Source organism: Taurulus bubalis (assembly GCF_910589615.1).
Source record: "Taurulus bubalis genome assembly, chromosome: 4".
In the NCBI taxonomy this organism is placed as follows: domain Eukaryota; kingdom Metazoa; phylum Chordata; class Actinopteri; order Perciformes; family Cottidae; genus Taurulus; species Taurulus bubalis.
This window is the reverse complement of record NC_136592.1, coordinates 27,602,737-27,619,788: the sequence shown is the minus strand read 5'-3', so window position 1 is coordinate 27,619,788 and position 17,052 is coordinate 27,602,737. Positions and strand designations below refer to the sequence as shown.

The window sequence follows — 17,052 nt, the reverse complement described above, 5'->3', positions numbered from 1 at the left end:
CGAGCGCTGGCATTTTAATAAAGAGAGCCCTCGCTCTCTAATCAAATCTACGCAGTTCGGTATTGAGTTATGTCTCGTCACAACACACACTTGTATGTTTCCAGCCGTCAGGAACGAATCATCCACAGGCTGCGGGTCACATGGTTTCCCATCTGCTGACACAGAAATGGGAGAATTCATAGCACCATTGAATGTAAATGAAAATGTCATGAATCAGCTGTCCAATCTTTTCTAAGTGGCTATAGTGGGCACGGCATACCGTTCAGAACGTTAAAAAAAAAAAGAACTAAAAGATGAATTCATCCTGCTCCTTGTCGTGCGGTACTTATCCTCGGCGTCATCCATTCAAATTTCACTCTCTCACATTTCATCTGCTTTTATATCTCACACTGAGCCATAACTCATCTCTTTTAGATTAGCTTCTAGTTGGGCGAAATGAGCCATAAATATATTTTATGTCGTATCGGGGAGGAGTGCTTTCCACCCTCCTTTTTTTTCTCTCTTCTCCAACAGCTTGAATAAGTCTTTCCCCCGTCTGTGTGTTTTATTGTACAGCAGAGACGTCTCCAGCTCCGTGTACTGCTGTTTGTCCCGCAGATTTACTACAAGAACAAACAAAAAAAAACACTTGTAGAAAAGGTGCGCGTCGAATGAGATTAAATTAAAAAAGCAAATCAAAATAAATCTCTTTGATATAGAGGAACGCAAACAAAAAAAGGGAATCAAACACGTGAGATGTCCCTTTTTTTTTCTCCAAGCCTCACAACATTTGTCACGGAGTTCATTCTGTGGCCAGGAGCCCTTCATGTCCACCACCACCCCACTAAAGCCTCAAGCTAATCTCCCATAAACACTCCCTGACTGTGGAGCTTCCTTGGCATTGCCGGCATGCGTGTGCCAGCCTCCACATCCCCATTAGCACCGCTAAGCCTCTGCACACCCGCCTCACGGCAAAGGTGAGTTCCTGCGATGGGGTGGCGCGTTAATCCTTAAACCTTCTCAACAGAACTCTATTTATCATCCATATCCACCAACACAGTCCTAAATGGCTTGTCATCACCAGCAAAGGTTTGCATGCTGCAGAAATTTAATTTAATTTTTCCTCCATATATCCTCCTCCTCCTCCTCCTCCTCTTCCCTTCAAAACCTCACTCCACTTTTTTGTTTTTGCTCATCTTCATTCCCTTGCTTTATTTGCACGTTTCTACTCCACCCCCCCATCTCTCTCTCTAACCTCCTTTTCATCCATCACCACACACACACACACACACACACACACACACACACACACACCACACTAATTGTTTTCCCAGCCTGCATCCCAGTTAACCAGATCATCCCAGTGCCTCCATAAATAGAAGAACCAAAACAACAACAACTAGTAAACAAAAATCAGAGAAGGATGCTGCCAACGCAATCAGACAACATCTCTATGTCTTCTTCCCCCACCGCCTCCCGTTCTCCCAGTACACTGCAGCTCCTCCTCCCACCTCGCTCATCAGCCGCCCCTCCCTCCCTCCCTCCCTCAGCCTCCCCATCTCTCTCTCTGTCTCCGCGAGGTGCAGCATGTATGTGAGCGCGTGTGAGCCAGCAGAGCCGCCCGTGTGTTGACATGTCAGCCTATCAGTGCTGCCGGATTTAGAGCATCTGGAGGGGACGGAGGCATTTCTCAAATGCCCCACGGACGAGGGGTTCTCGCCGCTCGCGCACGTCCCTTTCCCTTTCCCCCTCCTCTCCATTTGAGTCCAGCCTGCGCCGAGTCCCGCATCCCTGCCTCCATGCTTTCAGAGGCATTTTGAATTTCCTTGGCAACATGGAGCTGCCCGAATTAGAATTCTCTGCATGGCAGTCCTGGTGAGTACTCCTCGTCTCGATGGTGGGGCTCGGAGCAGCGAGGCGTTGGGGGAAGATTTATTATGGTGCAGTGGTGGCGCCGGGGGATCCGCCAAGAAGCAAATTAATGCCAGGAATGAAATTGTGTATCGTCGGCAACTGGAATCCACTGAGGAGGGCTCCAGAGCTTATTTGTGCTTTGTCATCCAGATGGGTTTCATTTCGATGTGTGCTGTGCAATCCGGGGTTCGATGGTGTGTGTGTGTGTGTGTGCGTGTGTCACACAACGTCTGAATGTACAGTATGGAGCTTATGTGTTTGTTCTTGGTGTGTATGAATATTACATTGGATGCTCGCAAACACACCTGCCTTTTGTTTCCTTCTTCTCCTTCTTTCTATACCACATCTGAAAGGTGTGAGGCTGAGCAGGAGTGTGTGTGTGTGTGTTTTGTGTGCTTCTCCCCTCAGTGACAGGGTGGTTGTCGTCGCTTCCCTAATCTGCCCTCATTAACATTCATGTTCCTTCAAAATGCCAGTAAACTCATCTCGACTCTCGACTCTCACTTATTTATTCCTCAGCAGGCTTTTTTTTATGTTCTTTTAATTTGCTCATTTCTTTTCTGTTGGAAAATGTTTCCCCCTTCAGTGCCTATGAAGGTGTTTTCGATTTTTTTTTTGCCACAGGTTTTGAAGGACGGGTGTTTTGGTGGCGGTGATGGGGAGGCTGGGCGATGACCACGTATGCAGGCTGAATAAACAAATCCCTCGCGGTTTCATTTCCGATGCTTGAGGTTTCGTAATCATGGCCGCTGAGTGGACTCTTCCCTTTTTCCGACTCCAACGGAACACTAACAACCTCGCCGAGCCGCGGACCCCTGATGACGACCTCCGAGCGAAGGGTCTGCTCTTCACGTCGGGGCTTCATGAGCTCCACGAAGCTCTTAATTGGGGCCCTGAAATCAGATTCTGGCGGTTGATTTGAAATCTCTCTTCTTTCTTATCGGTAGTTATTGATGCATGTCACCGTATGGAAGCAATTTTTTGCGACGGTTTGAAATGAGCACGTATAGGACGGTTAACATTTGGTGAACAAACGCGGGACCAAAGCTAACTGGTTGTTAGCGTGGGGGGGGGGGGGGGGGGGCATCTGTTGGTCAACTATCTACGTTGTTTGCATTGCGCAACGTTTATGCACATTTATTACATCAATGTAACAAGACCAGACGATTTAGGATTTATATATTGCAATAAAATTGTGCGTGAATTTCCGCAATATTCAACTAGCATCAAACTTTTTTTTTTATGAGCGAATGAGGATCTAAATGAACAAACAATCACGACATTATCTGTATGCCCATTGATGACTATAAACCAAACTATTCATACATTTCTTGCTCTGTTTTGCTCACATATATCTGTCACTTTAGCTGCTAAATGCTGCTTAATGTTCACCAGCTGGACACAAACCAGTTTTTTTGTATTGAAAACAGCTGCCTGCTGTGTTTACTTTGGTTGAGTCGATTACATTTAAATTACACTCTACAATCGCTAGTGTTTTGCACAAAAGCTACATTTAGGGGTCACTTAGTGGGAAATATGGCAAGCATGCTTTTCAAGATGCTTCAAATGCCTATTGTTTATTGAAGTACCTGTATAGCACACACCCCCCACAGTGAGGCTGCACAGAATATATAATGGGAAGTGTGTGTGTGTGTGTGCGCGCGCTAGTCCATGCAGATCTATTTAAATAGTCTGCCGACGTTGAGGCAAAGTCAGCATGTGGGATATATAGGATCCAGGGAGGTTCCTAACTATATTTTCCTCTTTGAGAGTGTATACTTGAAAACTAATAAGCACACTGGAGTATGAACTTCATGACATCTCAGGGAGAGAAAAGCTCAAAGGGTTCTGTTAGTGTGCCGATATATATATATACACACACACACACATCTCGGTTCTCTTAAAATGCAACAACTGATTAAATGTGGATAATCATTGACAGTCTGTTCCATTATGAGCTAAACAAAACAGCCAGACTCAAAGCAGTGCTGCTGTTCTTTTTTCTTCTTCTTCTTCTTCTTCTTCTTCTTCTTCTTCAGTGCTTTGTTCCAGCTGTCATATGCTTTATGTTCGGTGACATAGCGCTCTACATAATGCCGAACAATGTTCTCACAGGAGGATCAAATGGGGATAACCCTAACGCGCCAGTAAACACAGGAGAAGAAGTACAAAAACAAAGTCAGCTTGGCCGTTTGACTCATGAACGATAGCAACATGGAGAGAGTTCCACGGGAATTTGTTTTTAATTGGGCAATTTTGAATTCTTCTTTCAAGCCAGCTACTATTCGCCATGTTTCGTGCAGTCTTTTTGGGAATATCCAGGAAGACACCCCATAGTAGAAACAGCTGAACCCTTTAAGCCCACACCCTAACCCTAACCCCTAACCCCTAATCCTATTTATTGTTTGAATTGTATTTAGAGGTTGTACATTGGATTATATATTATTGTAGCCCTGATTTTTATGTTTAACCTGTTGAGCCCTAAGGGATGATCGGGGGACCCTTTTATATCAGGAAAATTAAGAAGAAGTCATGGTATAAATCCCTCCCCCCCAAAAAACAAACATGTTGGGTATCAAATTAAACATAAAAATCAGGGCTACAATAATATATAATCCCGATGTACAACCTCTAAACACAACTCAAACAATAAATAGGATTAGGGGTTAGGGTTATTAGGGTTAGAGTGTGGGTTTATTTAGAATTTTGTGGGGAGATTTATGCCATGTTTTTTTTTTGATTTGTACCTTGTGACCTGATATAAAAGGGTATGGGGGTCTCCATAATCAATTTAGCGCTTAAAAATTCAGGAGGTTTTTATCAAATTCCCATTATGCATTTCTAATGCGATACTTCAACATGCATAATGTCACCTCCGTCTGAAGCTTTCGTCAAGGTCTCTCACGGTCTATTTGTCTATCTGTTTGAAAATGTGGGCTGTAATAATAGCCTCCTGTTATTTACGGCTACAATTAGGGCACTCCTGCACACAACGGTTCATTTGCGCTGACCCAGAAAGGAGCGATGTATAAAAAGTGGCCAGAAAAACATCCGGGGTGTTACCGTTAAAGCGCTCCCTGAAACAAGGTTCCATCTGGAATCCAGATGCGGCCGCATGACGGGTAACCATCAGCCACCTGGAGCAGGAAGCGGGATAATCAAATTTGCGAGACACTCAAATTTGCGTTCTACAAGTGTATCCAGGAGGTCGCAGCCCTGTTGCTCGGCAGAAGGCAGCCTTGCTCATTTAAATGTAATAATAACAGCTTTATGCAAAATATGAGGCAGTCAGGGGGGGCTGGTTGGATGGAGGACGGATGTGGCCTCTTGTTTGTGCTTCCCTACTTGAATGGAGCTCCAGCATGGCAGAGCCTGTACGATACAAAGTAATCACGAAGAGTCTCTTCTCTCCCTGTTCATTTTCGTCGTTTTTTGTTTGGTGGGTCTTGATAATACAACGGACACCGGCGGTCTGGTTGCTTTCACTTGAAAGAAAAAGAGGCTTGATGGTCTATTGCTCCGTCTTTTCTCAATTCTCAAAATTGTCAAGGTACTCGGTACGTGACAAAGCCTCCGGAATCTTTATGCCTATTTCTTTAAAAGAAAGCGACACAAACAAGTTGAGGAAAGCAATTTGAGCGCACTTCAAATGAATGGTTTTGTTTCCTCGTATCGGTAAAAGAAATGCCCAGGCCCTGCAACTCCATATTTGTACTGTAGCCGGTGATTATTGGCTGAGGGATTTGGTGTGAAATCCCTCTCAAAATCTCCTATTGAGCAGTCTATGGAGGGCTGTAAGAGGCTTGTCTGTCGTAAAATTGCCTTTAGCACGGCATTTAGCCCTTTTCTTCTCAGTTCCATCCCAAAACATTCCGTAATCCCTGATGGCGAGTAGGGAATAAAGGTTTGTGTAATTTCCAGCTGATCCTACTTGACTTTGAAGAGGAATGGGTGCTAATGAAGACAGGAGCTTCTTTTTTAGTATCACTGGGAAAGTGTTGTCAATGAACCAAGAAGCAGATCTGCATGATGAGACTGTATAACAGGTTAAATGCACTGCCGGGGCCATTCCAGGCCCTGTTCTTCCAGTATTTTAATGAGGATCAGGATCATTTAGCCGTTTGAACATCCCTGTCATGGATCCCATCCCGGTGATGAGTCCATCAGGATGAAAATACCTCGGCATCTTTAATTCGATCTCGATATATTAATATATAATGTCAGGCAACGTGTCATAAAAAAAACGTCTTTGGGATGTCAAATTAAAACGCCATTAAGCAATGTTTTCTGTATCCGCGCTGAATTAAATGATGTCGTAAAAGGGTTATAAATACTGCTGAATGAGTAGCCCGGTCTGCAGCGCTCAGCCTCTTCCAGTTTTTTGTTTTGGTTCACCAAAGCCCAACTGGTTGGTTCCCTCTGGCTCTCATTGACCTCCCAATGTAAAGCCGTGGGCAGCTGCTCCCGGCTCAAAAGCTTCTAGCTGAAAAGCTCCCACACGCTGATTGTGTGCTACCAACAGTGTGAAATAGTACCCAAAGAAGCGTATATTTGTTTTCTGGAGTTGTAAGACCCAAGAATGGCTAAAAATTAATGCAATGGCTGGAACATTTCTCACACGGCTGAAGAATTAAAGTCACGCGAACGCCGCAGCTCTTCAAGGTCGTGGCTTCGTTTTAAAGCTTATTTTCTCCGGATCCCTGTTTTAAGATTACGAATCTGCCAAACAGTTTTCATTTGTTGATTCAAGGACCCTCTAAAATAAATCAAATCTCTAAAAATGCTCATTGAGAATTTTACAATTTCTTTTTTTTCAACCCCTTAAGTGGGATCATGAACATCCTGATTCTGAATGAAAACCATCATGATCCCACTCTATCGAGAAGCAACTTTTAAGTTTGATCAAACACGTTTCTATTTATTCACCAAATCCAAACTGTGGTGAACCCAGTTCTTCAGCATTGCGTCATTCTGTGCTCATGCTTCCATTTTAAAGTACAAGTGTGATTACTGTGCTATATCATTGCAGCTTGTTGTCTCTTGTTTATGACAAAAAACATTGTTGATATGAGCTTTTGCATGCGGAATCCGACCAGCAGTTGGTTTACATTTTTAAATAATGGAAAAAAAGCTCTTTTATGTGACTTCAGGCCATTTTCATATGTCGTCCTCCCAGTCGCTGATGGACGTGGTTCTGTAAAGTCCTCCGATCGATGTAGCTGCTGAAAGTTCCCAAATATCATGCATTGTTTGCGACGCCACTAGCGCTAAACCGAAAGAAAAGGAAAACAACTGCTTTCAAACTGGAAGTGAAAAGGTGAAAAGGTCTCGCCAAAGTCCCCCGCCAGCATTCACTTACAGCTCAGCATATTGAGTGTTTTATTTTTTCATAAATTGCCCATGTACATGGACAAGCCACCAAAAACGTCCAAAGTAAAAACAACAACAATGTTTTGTGTCAAATGCAATCAAGAGAAATGCGTCTCATGCATTGATACACACTCTACATGCAATAAAGACGTAAATCTCTTGTAGTGAAAGCATTTTGATTCCAGCCCGGCTGACGCCCACGAGCCTCTTCATGAGTCTTCTTCAGGACGCGGTACGTAGGTGTCGGCTCAGAACTCCTTGAGTGCTTCTGGATTTCCCTTTTGTTTTTCCACGAGCCTCGAGCCATCGACTCCAAAACGCAACTTTGTTTGCCTAGTGAGATGTTTCATAATGAGTTTCTTTTCTTCTTCTTTTGAAACTGAAACGTTTTGACAGCGCTCCAGTAGCTCGTTTTGGAGGCGCTAACACACTTTATTGATTTCTTCTCAAAAGACAAAAAGACAAAAAGGATTAGACATCTATAAATGCGTGGATTAAGGGTCTTTATCTGCACGGCGGAGGGTTATGTGCTCCGTTCATGTTGGTTTTGTTGCCGTATTGACGATGTGTGAACTTTGAGGACGCACACAAATCCATCGAAATTACAAACCACCGTGACCACATTCGGCGATGTTAATGACGCCCGAAGTACTGAGAATAATTTACGTTTGTTCTGGCTTATAGAACCAAAAGTTGCCTCTCAATAGTCTGTTGTCACTGTGATCCACCTCAGCTCTTCTATCTCGAGTTGATCACAAGGGGCTCTTTTGATTCGTCGTAGCAGGAAGAAGCTGTTGTCACCATAAAACACAATGGACGCACAATACCAGGATCATTATCATTTCCCCCCCTGCTGTGACGTGTCAACATGTCTGAATAAAAAAAGACCCTTTTTTATTGAAATGACTATAGAGCCAGCTGACCAGGGCCTTTGTTTAAGAGATGTTGTGGCCGCCAATGATGAGCTACCTGCTTATCAGGTCACGACAAGGTGAGTGTCTCAAAGAAAAACACTTTTTTTTCGGTGTACTACAAACGGCGCAAGGATCAAAGACGATTAGTCTCGTCCGCTGACCACACAGGAGATGAGAGGGGCCTTCTGATCTCGATGCTGCTTATTTCCAGATCAGTAGCATGGAGGATGAACACGTGAGGAGGATGCAACTCTTCCTGACTTTGCTATTGGCCGGCAGCACCCTCGGGATGTCTTTGAACATATAGTGCTCGCTGGTCCTTGCAGAAGGTGCACACACAGTCTGCAATCTACAAATCCACACTACAGGAGGGAAGGAGTACATACGAGGCAGAGACATGGGCGTTAATATTGTTGAAGATAGCTTTATTCTGCGAGAAACACAAAGCAGAGAAAAACTCGTCTTCATATGTGTTTTTGCAAAAAGAAGACGAAAAAAAAGCTTTACACATGATGGCCACTAACAGCTTTTTTGTTGTTGTTTTCATTCGATTTGGGATTAAATAAGTATTACATTACCTGCTGGGTCAGCATCCACCACTGTCAGCCGTGCTTTCCTGTCAACTGGATGAATGGCGCGTTGGTCAGAGTGCAGCGGAGATGCTTTGAGACAGACGAGTCAAGTGGACAGCCTAATGGAGACGGTTGTCTTCAGTTCCATTAGCCACGGTGATAGTTTAGGGAGAGAACGGGCTCCTGTGATCAACTGCTCCGTGTCCCCGGGCAGCTCAGGGAACATTCATCTTGAGTGTCACCTGTCAAACTGAAAACTACCTGGAAAGAATGCCAAAGCTCCAATACCTGCATGATTTTGGATAATAGGATTAGTAGTCTTTTTCACTCACGGACCTCTGAACTGGCTGTATATATGTACCCATAGTGCAATGTATCGGTCCGAATTGTTTTGAGTTGGCTACTTTTTGAGTTATTGTGGATTATCTGGAGTAAACGGGTCATGATTTCTGGAAAGAGATATTTGCTGTTGAGTTTTTCCAAATGTATTTTTTTGCCGCAAGCCGATAGAGTTCCATTATATTGGAGATAAGGCCAATATCTCTCTGGCAGATATCTCCAACACTAGGCTACACACCACAAAGCAATCTAGACTGATAAATAGCACGACAGGTAGGAGGAGAAATATATTTCTGATACAGAGGTGAACTGTTCCTTTAAGATTTTGTGCACTTTTGATTTTTTTTTATGTCTGATCAGCTGGTTTCCAGTTGAATCCGTCTCCTTGAATCCTCTCCCTGCCTCCTGTTGTTCTAATATAATGTTATGGATAATTTTATGATTCTTTGATCATAATTGTTAACACGGTGGCACAGAGCTTTGAAGGGGCACTCCGGGATACTTTTCTGTCATATCTCACCGGTGCTTTATGCTGTCGTTCCAATTTTCTCAAAACAGAAAAGATAGCTAACATGTTTTGCTCCGGGTGCACTCAGAGTTTCTCATGTGCGCCGTCTATATTCGTATGCTAATTACCTTTCCTAGAATAGATGACATCAGTTACTTAACTAATAATGTTTTCAGAAAAAAATTGTCTGTAGAATATGTTGGTTGGACGAAGGTTAGAGAGCACAAAAACATTGCAGAAAGCTAGTTTAGTGAAAATAAAATACTGTAAATCATTTGAAATTTTAAGCATGAACCTTTCCTTCAAAAAGAAGCTTCCGTGCATTTCTTTTGCGCTCTACGGCGATCTGCAGAATTATTTGGACTCCTGTAATCTCTCTTGTCTCCTTCCAAAATAAGTGAAAAGTGTGTCGTGTGCAGGAACTTTCCGAGGTCTTTTCTGTCTCAGAGCCGTGCTAGAGAGAGAGAGAGAGAGATGCTGCTGCCAACATAACGGAAAGAGCCGGAGTCTGCTGACCCCGTGCAGGTGTGTTTCTGCATCCCGACAGGAGCCGTTCCCGCACATGCCTCCTAGAACCATTTGATCCGGGACACTGCAGAGCGTCGGGGGCCGTTTCTTTTCCTCCGGCTTGCTGAGGTTGTTACCTTTATCTGACACTTCCATGGAGGGATTTGTTTTCCGTGGGATTTCTCATATCTCGCTGCTCGTTCCTCTGGAGGATGCAGATTAGCTGGCAGTGCGTTTTTCTTTAGGGTCTACATTCTACCCTGCGAGTGTTTGATCATTATTGCAGGTCGTGGCGTTTTTTTGTTGTAATACCACATGCAGCTTTCGCTGTGTTAAGCTGCTACATGTACAGATGTGGATCTGGCTTCCCTTCTACTTATTCCCATGACAATCATGACGCAATTTTAGGTATGCACCAAACAAAAAAAGCACAGCAAACGACTGCTGCTTAGACATCACATCCTGCAGTATACAGTCTCCTAAAAGCAACTTTTACACAAACACTGTCACTTTTATGAAGCCCCGGAAGGTTTTCTTGTTTGTTTGCTTCTGGACTTTTAAATGTTTGCCTTTAATTTGTCAGTTGAACACAAACATGTGATTTGAGGCAATCTTCCGTCTTTTTAAATCCTTTTTATTCGCTGGCTGCAGCTTCCCTTTTTTCCCCCTTTCATCCTCTATTCTCTGAACAATAATGAAAAGCTGTTTGGGACTCGTTTGCCAACGACGAGTGGCTAACGAGCGCATTGTTCAAGACTGACAACGGAGAAGACGGATGCTCGGAGCCAATGTTGAATTATCATGAATGAAAGATTCAATTTATTGATAAGTAGTGCAGCAAAGGACGGATCCGTGATTCAATTGAGTAAAAAATGAGTATTGGGTGAAGGTTATAATGAGGTCATAATGTGTTCAAATGTAATCTTGTAAAATGTCATTTTTGGGCGAGAAACTTGTTTCAAATGACTTCAGCTGTTTTCACAGCAATATAAAATAGATGACAGTAACACCAGCTCTGAGCAGACTCGAATACATATTAATGCCAAGATGTGTGCTGTATTAAACAATAAACATACAATCTTTTTTTTTTTACAATTAACTGCGACAGATGACTAAAAAGTGTTAAGTGATTGTGATGGGGGAATCTCTAACTTGTAAATAGACTACATGTTATAAGCATAAGTCTATTGTTGTATGTTTCTGTTCATTAGAAGAACTTTAGAGCAAAATCGAGATTTCCAGAGAAAATTCAGTTATGTGCTCGTGATTAATTTGGTTGTCTTACGACATCCACGAAAACAAAATAAATGATCATCTTGAATTACCATCCGGCCCTTTGAAGCAGGACCTTTTAACTCTGATGTACTTTAATTCCAAAACAAATGCCACAGAAGTCGGGTCATATATCCTTTTTTAAATGGCAACAAGCGGCACTTGTCAGCTATGAAAAGGAAACCAAAAATAGAAATCAGCAATCCAAATCATCCGCGCCCAAACTGCATGCATGCACATCAAGCAAAAACAAAATGTTAAATTATTCATTATATCAAGGGAACTAGTCTCAGAACTCAAGCTGCATTGATGATTTAAGACAGCTGTCACAAGTTGGAACTATCCGACAGGGACGTGGTAGACAAACACAGCTTCCAGTTCCCTTTCCAATGTAAATATCCATATATATATATATATATATATATATATATATATATATATATATATGCACTAATGCCTGTAGCTCATTTGTCTGCGTTCTGACCCATTACCGGTGCACACCTCTCTCCGGTTTGCCCCGAATCGAACCACAGGGCCGTGAGGGAAGAGACGCAGGGATTGAAGGGAACATGAGACTCATGGTAACCTGAGACATTGCTTTTGCGAGAAGGCTGTGACGGGGCGAGAGGCCCGCGGAGAAAACGCAAGCAGAAACACTTTGAAACATGGAAACCATATTTTTGTTTTCAGGAAACACGCCGATGTAACAAGCAACGCAGTTTAGGCGACGCTCTACATGACCCTCTGGCGTGTAGACATTATACGTGCGTTGCGTGCATCGCATCGCGTCTTTTCGAAATGAACCTCCCGTCTTCCAAAGGAAAGTTTGGGGGTTGAGGCAACAAAACCACTTTCAGTTGGGTCCGGGAAAAGAGCGTGGTTGATGTTGCCTTCACTGACTTGCGTCACTAAGGGGCGCCGACCGCCGGTGGTGTCAGACGAGCGAGGGGCACCGAGCGGCGCTCAGGCGACGCATCGGGAGCGGGAAGGGGTCGATATGCAAGATGGAGACTAATGGCGAGCCGAGACATGCTTTTTTAGAGACGGCGATGACAGGGTGAGAGGTCCGCGGGAAGAGAGGGGGGGGGGGGGGGTTGTCTCCACTCGTATGCCTCCACTGCACAAAACCATCACCAAAAGAAGTGGAGACAAGAGAATACGTGGAGCGACGGATCAGGGGCTTTAATGGATAAAAAAAGATATATATATTCTCAAATTCAAAGACTTTAAACCCTAATCTAAACATATAAAGATTCAAAACGGTGTGTATGAGGTGGTAATGGAGAGGTGATTTGCCAGCTCTCGATTTTTTCCCGATTTTCAGCTCAAGGTCAAATCAAAGCGAGCAGATCTGAGCCGCAAATAGTAGATTACAAGGATAGTGCCCCCTGCCCTGACTACGCTCTGAATCATAAATCATGCACGCTACTCTGGGGAGAAAACCGTCGCCGCTTTGGCTTGTTCTTCGATTGGCGAGGACATCGGTGGGCTTCGTCTTGACTCATCTAGAAGACAAAACAATCGAAAGGGTTTTATTTTAAACATGCTCCTGTGCTAAACAGATAAACACATCATCCTGTTTTTCTGCCGTCGGTATAGTACTTCATTCCACTCAAGAGGTTTATCATTTGTCGCAGTGGATCAAAGTTGAACGTGTGCTTGTCCGTTTTAGAAAAGTCTCCATGCCATCCGTCTGCAAATTCATGTAATTAGCGCGAGGCAGCCTGGAGTGGGAGTTTGCGAAGGAGCTACCGATGGACACTTAAGCTTTCATTCTGATAGCCTGCTTTTTCTTCTCTTTTTTTGTTACAATGCTCTATCCACACACACACACACACACACCGGATTGACATCCTCGACGCGTCTGACTTATGCAGCCAACTGCAATGAACAGCTCTGAAAGGAGGGGAAAATGGAAGCAGCAATAACCGTCTCCAGTGGAACTACTCAGACCACAATCCAAACTGCTCCGGTCCCGCGGTTTTAATTCACCGAGATTGATGTTTAGATTTGCGTTTGTGCGATGAAAGCGGAAATCGGCCGAAGCTACACTATCAAGTTTAATATTTTTCTTTTTAAAGCTGCAAAAGCGGGCTAGACAGCCAAAGAGGTTTCTAAAAAGCACTAATAATTTAAAGCACTTTTGTGGCGAGTGAGTTACAGACGGAGTACGCGGCGCCTATTCAGCGCCCACGTGTGAGAGGATGATGAATACTCTGACAGAGGCTGCATTGTCCTCTCGTAATGTAAAAGGCACCATTCTTTACATTCTTTACATCACGGATCATTGTTTGATTGTATCATGATGACGTGATGAATGATGAATTCAGTTATTTCCCCCGTTGTAAAGCGATACGCTTCTCGTTCGTCGCGTCGCACCAACGCTTCGCTTCAAAATGCCAAAGTGGAAACACGTCTCAGCCTGATTTCTCTTACTTTGCACACTGCTGCTCTCTGAGTGCGTCCCCACCCGATATAGATTCGACTGAATATCGCGTGATTGATGTGAGAAGCAGAGCTTGAAGGTTTTTAGCAGGTTAAAGTTCCCCCGAGTCAAAATCAAATAGGGGTTTAAAGTCCTCTGACAATTGCCCTCTCTCCATTTATCACCGCTTTGGCAGCAATCTCTGTTTTATGTCACCGCAAGGTCAGGCGCTCGGCAGCGGCACGCCGTGTGTCAGAGTTTGCAAATATTCCAAGGAGTCATTTAAATTATATACCACGGCATTCTCTTTTGGCTGCGAGTTAAACATGTTTTAACAGTCCATACGAGCGGAGACAATGTCTCACTGATATTGGCAGTAATTGTTTTCAGCGTGCTCAGAAATCAGAAGCACAGCAGGGTGGTTATATTGTGTGACCAAGTCCTTTCATTGATTGGCTGATTTTCATTACTTGTGAGGGAAAACTCCATAATGAAAACGTTATGCAAGGAAAGGCTTATAGCCTTTTTTAAAAGGTGTGCAGATATGAGCAAAATTGTGTTTTTCACTGACTGAAAAGTTCTGAAAATAGACGGTTTTATTATGTGGGAAATGTAGTTAGTTATGTTAACTATATACATTAATTAAAAGACAATATATCCTTGTTATTTGTATGCATTTGGGCGGACATATCGAGCTATATATGGAAACCATGTCGGTGAATAGACATACTGGAGCTTTTGCTTCCGGAAAGCTGTCATTGTGTGTGTTCAGTTGGAATCAAGGACAAATGATAGTTATTCACACTTTTATTTAAAAAAGCATAACGTAATCATAATCGGTGTATAATCGGAGCCCGAATGGTGCAATTTTCTTATCTTAGAAAATAATGATACAGCCACCGTGCTCTCTATCTGTTAATAACACCAGGACACATACTTGTTCAATATTGCCATAATTGTACCACCACTCCTCTCTCTGCCAACTCCTCTTTTTCTTTGTCTCCACAGGTAAGCAATAGGATGGTGTTGGGGGAGGCGGGAGGGCACAGCTACTTGGTGGCATGCTGGCAGCCCATCCTGATCCTGATGCTGGGCACCGTCCTGTCCGGATCCACCACCGGTTGCCCCTCGCGATGCGACTGCGTCGGTCAGGAGCGCTCAGTCGCATGTCACCGACGGAGACTGGCGGCGCTTCCCGAGGGCATACCCACGGAAACGAAGCTGCTGGACCTGAGCAAGAACCGCCTGAAAACTCTGGGGACCGAGGAGTTTATTAATTACCCTCAGCTGGAGGAGCTGCAGCTGAACGAGAACACCATTTCGTCCATCGAGCCCGGGGCCTTTGGCAACCTCATGAACCTCCGAACTCTAGGTTTGCGCAACAACCAGCTCAAGCTCATTCAGCTGGGGGTGTTCACAGGCCTGACCAACCTCACCCAGCTGGATATAAGCGAGAACAAAATTGTCATTCTGCTCGACTATATGTTCCAGGAGCTGTACAACCTGAGGGCGCTGGAGGTTGGCGACAACGACCTCGTATTCATCTCACCCCGATCATTCCATGGCCTCAGCAACCTGGAAAGCCTCAACATTGAGGGATGCAATCTGGCCTCAGTGCCCACGGATGCCCTCAGCCATCTGCATAACCTGCTGTCACTTCGATTGCGCTATCTGAACGTCACCATCATGAAGGATTACTCCTTTAAGAGGCTGTACCGGCTGAGAGTGCTGGAGATTTCCCAAATGCCTGCGCTAGATACCATGACCGGAAAATGCTTGTTTGGACTCAACCTCACTTCGTTGTCCGTCACAAACTGTAATCTTACTGTCATCCCCTACCAAGCCATCAGTCACCTGAGATATCTCCGCTTTTTGAATCTATCTTTCAATCCCATTCACACCGTGGAAGGGAACAAACTGTTCAATCTCCAGAAGCTTCAGGCTTTTCATTTGGCTGGTGGGAGGTTGGCTGCCATTGAGCCCTACTCTTTCCGAGGACTCAACCACCTCCGTGTACTCAACGTATCCAGCAATAGCCTGAGCACCCTGGAGGAGTCCGTGTTCCACTCAGTGGGGAACCTGGAGACTCTGGCGTTGTATGACAACCCGTTGGCCTGCGACTGTCGCGTGCTTTGGGTCTTCCGCCGGCGGTGGAGGCTCAACTTTAACAGACAGCAGCCCATGTGCGCTTCGCCCAAGGTTGTTCAAGGAAAAGAGTTCAAGGACTTCCCAGACATTCTCCCGTCCGACTATTTCATCTGCCAGAAATCAAAGATCATGGATTATAAAGTCCAAGAGAGCCATGTGGATGAAGGGACTACCGTTCATTTCACCTGCCAAGCTGAGGGTGATCCGGTTCCTGTGATAATGTGGCTTTCCCCCAAGAAGGACTACATCACGACCAAAACTGCGGGGTCAAGACTTTCTGTGTCTCACGAGGGTACATTGGAGGTTCGTTACGCCCAAATCCAAGACAACGGCACCTACTTGTGCATTGCAAGCAATGCAGCGAGCAACGACACCAAAGCCGCTCACCTTTTTGTGCATAGCTACTCCCCTAATTGGCCCCACCAGCCAAACAAGACGTTTGCCTTCATTTCCAACCAGCCCAGCGACGAAGGCGCAAATGTGACCCGAGCCTCGGTTCCATTTCCATTCGACGTGAAGACCCTCATCATCGCGACCACCATGGGATTTATTTCTTTCCTCGGAGTCGTCCTCTTCTGTCTTGTAATATTATTCCTCTGGAGTCGAGGGAAACACAACCTAAAGTCAAGTATAGAGGTTGAATATGTGCCGCGTAAAGAGGAACCAGAGGAGGCCAGTCCCACTGAGGCGCCCGTACAATTCAACATGAAAATCATGTGAACTTCAAATGGAGGCCGTGTAATCTTACAAACTGCAGTTGAGATGCATACTATCTTCGCTTCAAATATGTACTCTGTTCATGAGCGATAGAAATTGCACAGCAGCAAACGCATCTTGACACTATACCCTTGACTTTTCTTCTTTTTTTTTTACTTCAGGTAAAAAAAAAATCTAATTTCTGTAAATTTGTATTGGCAATACTCAAATCAGTATGTTAACATGCACTCAACCACCTGATTACTGTGTTTGATGAAATTAAGGTAAAGGTTAAAATAAAGCACACGGATCACAGCTGATAGCATTTCCAACTGAAGAATGTGGAGATTAGTCTGCAGGTACAATCTTTCTATTAACACAAGTTAAGAGAGATATCTTGTTGTTGGC

The 17,052-nt window shown here is 44.2% G+C and overlaps 1 protein-coding gene across 1 annotated transcript; it reads left to right on the top strand.

Annotated features, from left to right (window-relative positions):
- Positions 1 to 14,814: 14,814 nt before the first annotated feature.
- Positions 14,815 to 16,668, top strand: lingo1b (leucine rich repeat and Ig domain containing 1b; the record flags this gene model as incomplete). The annotated part of the gene is made up of 1 exon (XM_079217354.1): positions 14,815 to 16,668. Exon 1 carries the CDS (start codon positions 14,821 to 14,823, stop codon positions 16,666 to 16,668), a length of 1,848 nt encoding a protein of 615 aa, XP_079073480.1. The 5' UTR covers positions 14,815 to 14,820.
- Positions 16,669 to 17,052: the final 384 nt, after the last annotated feature.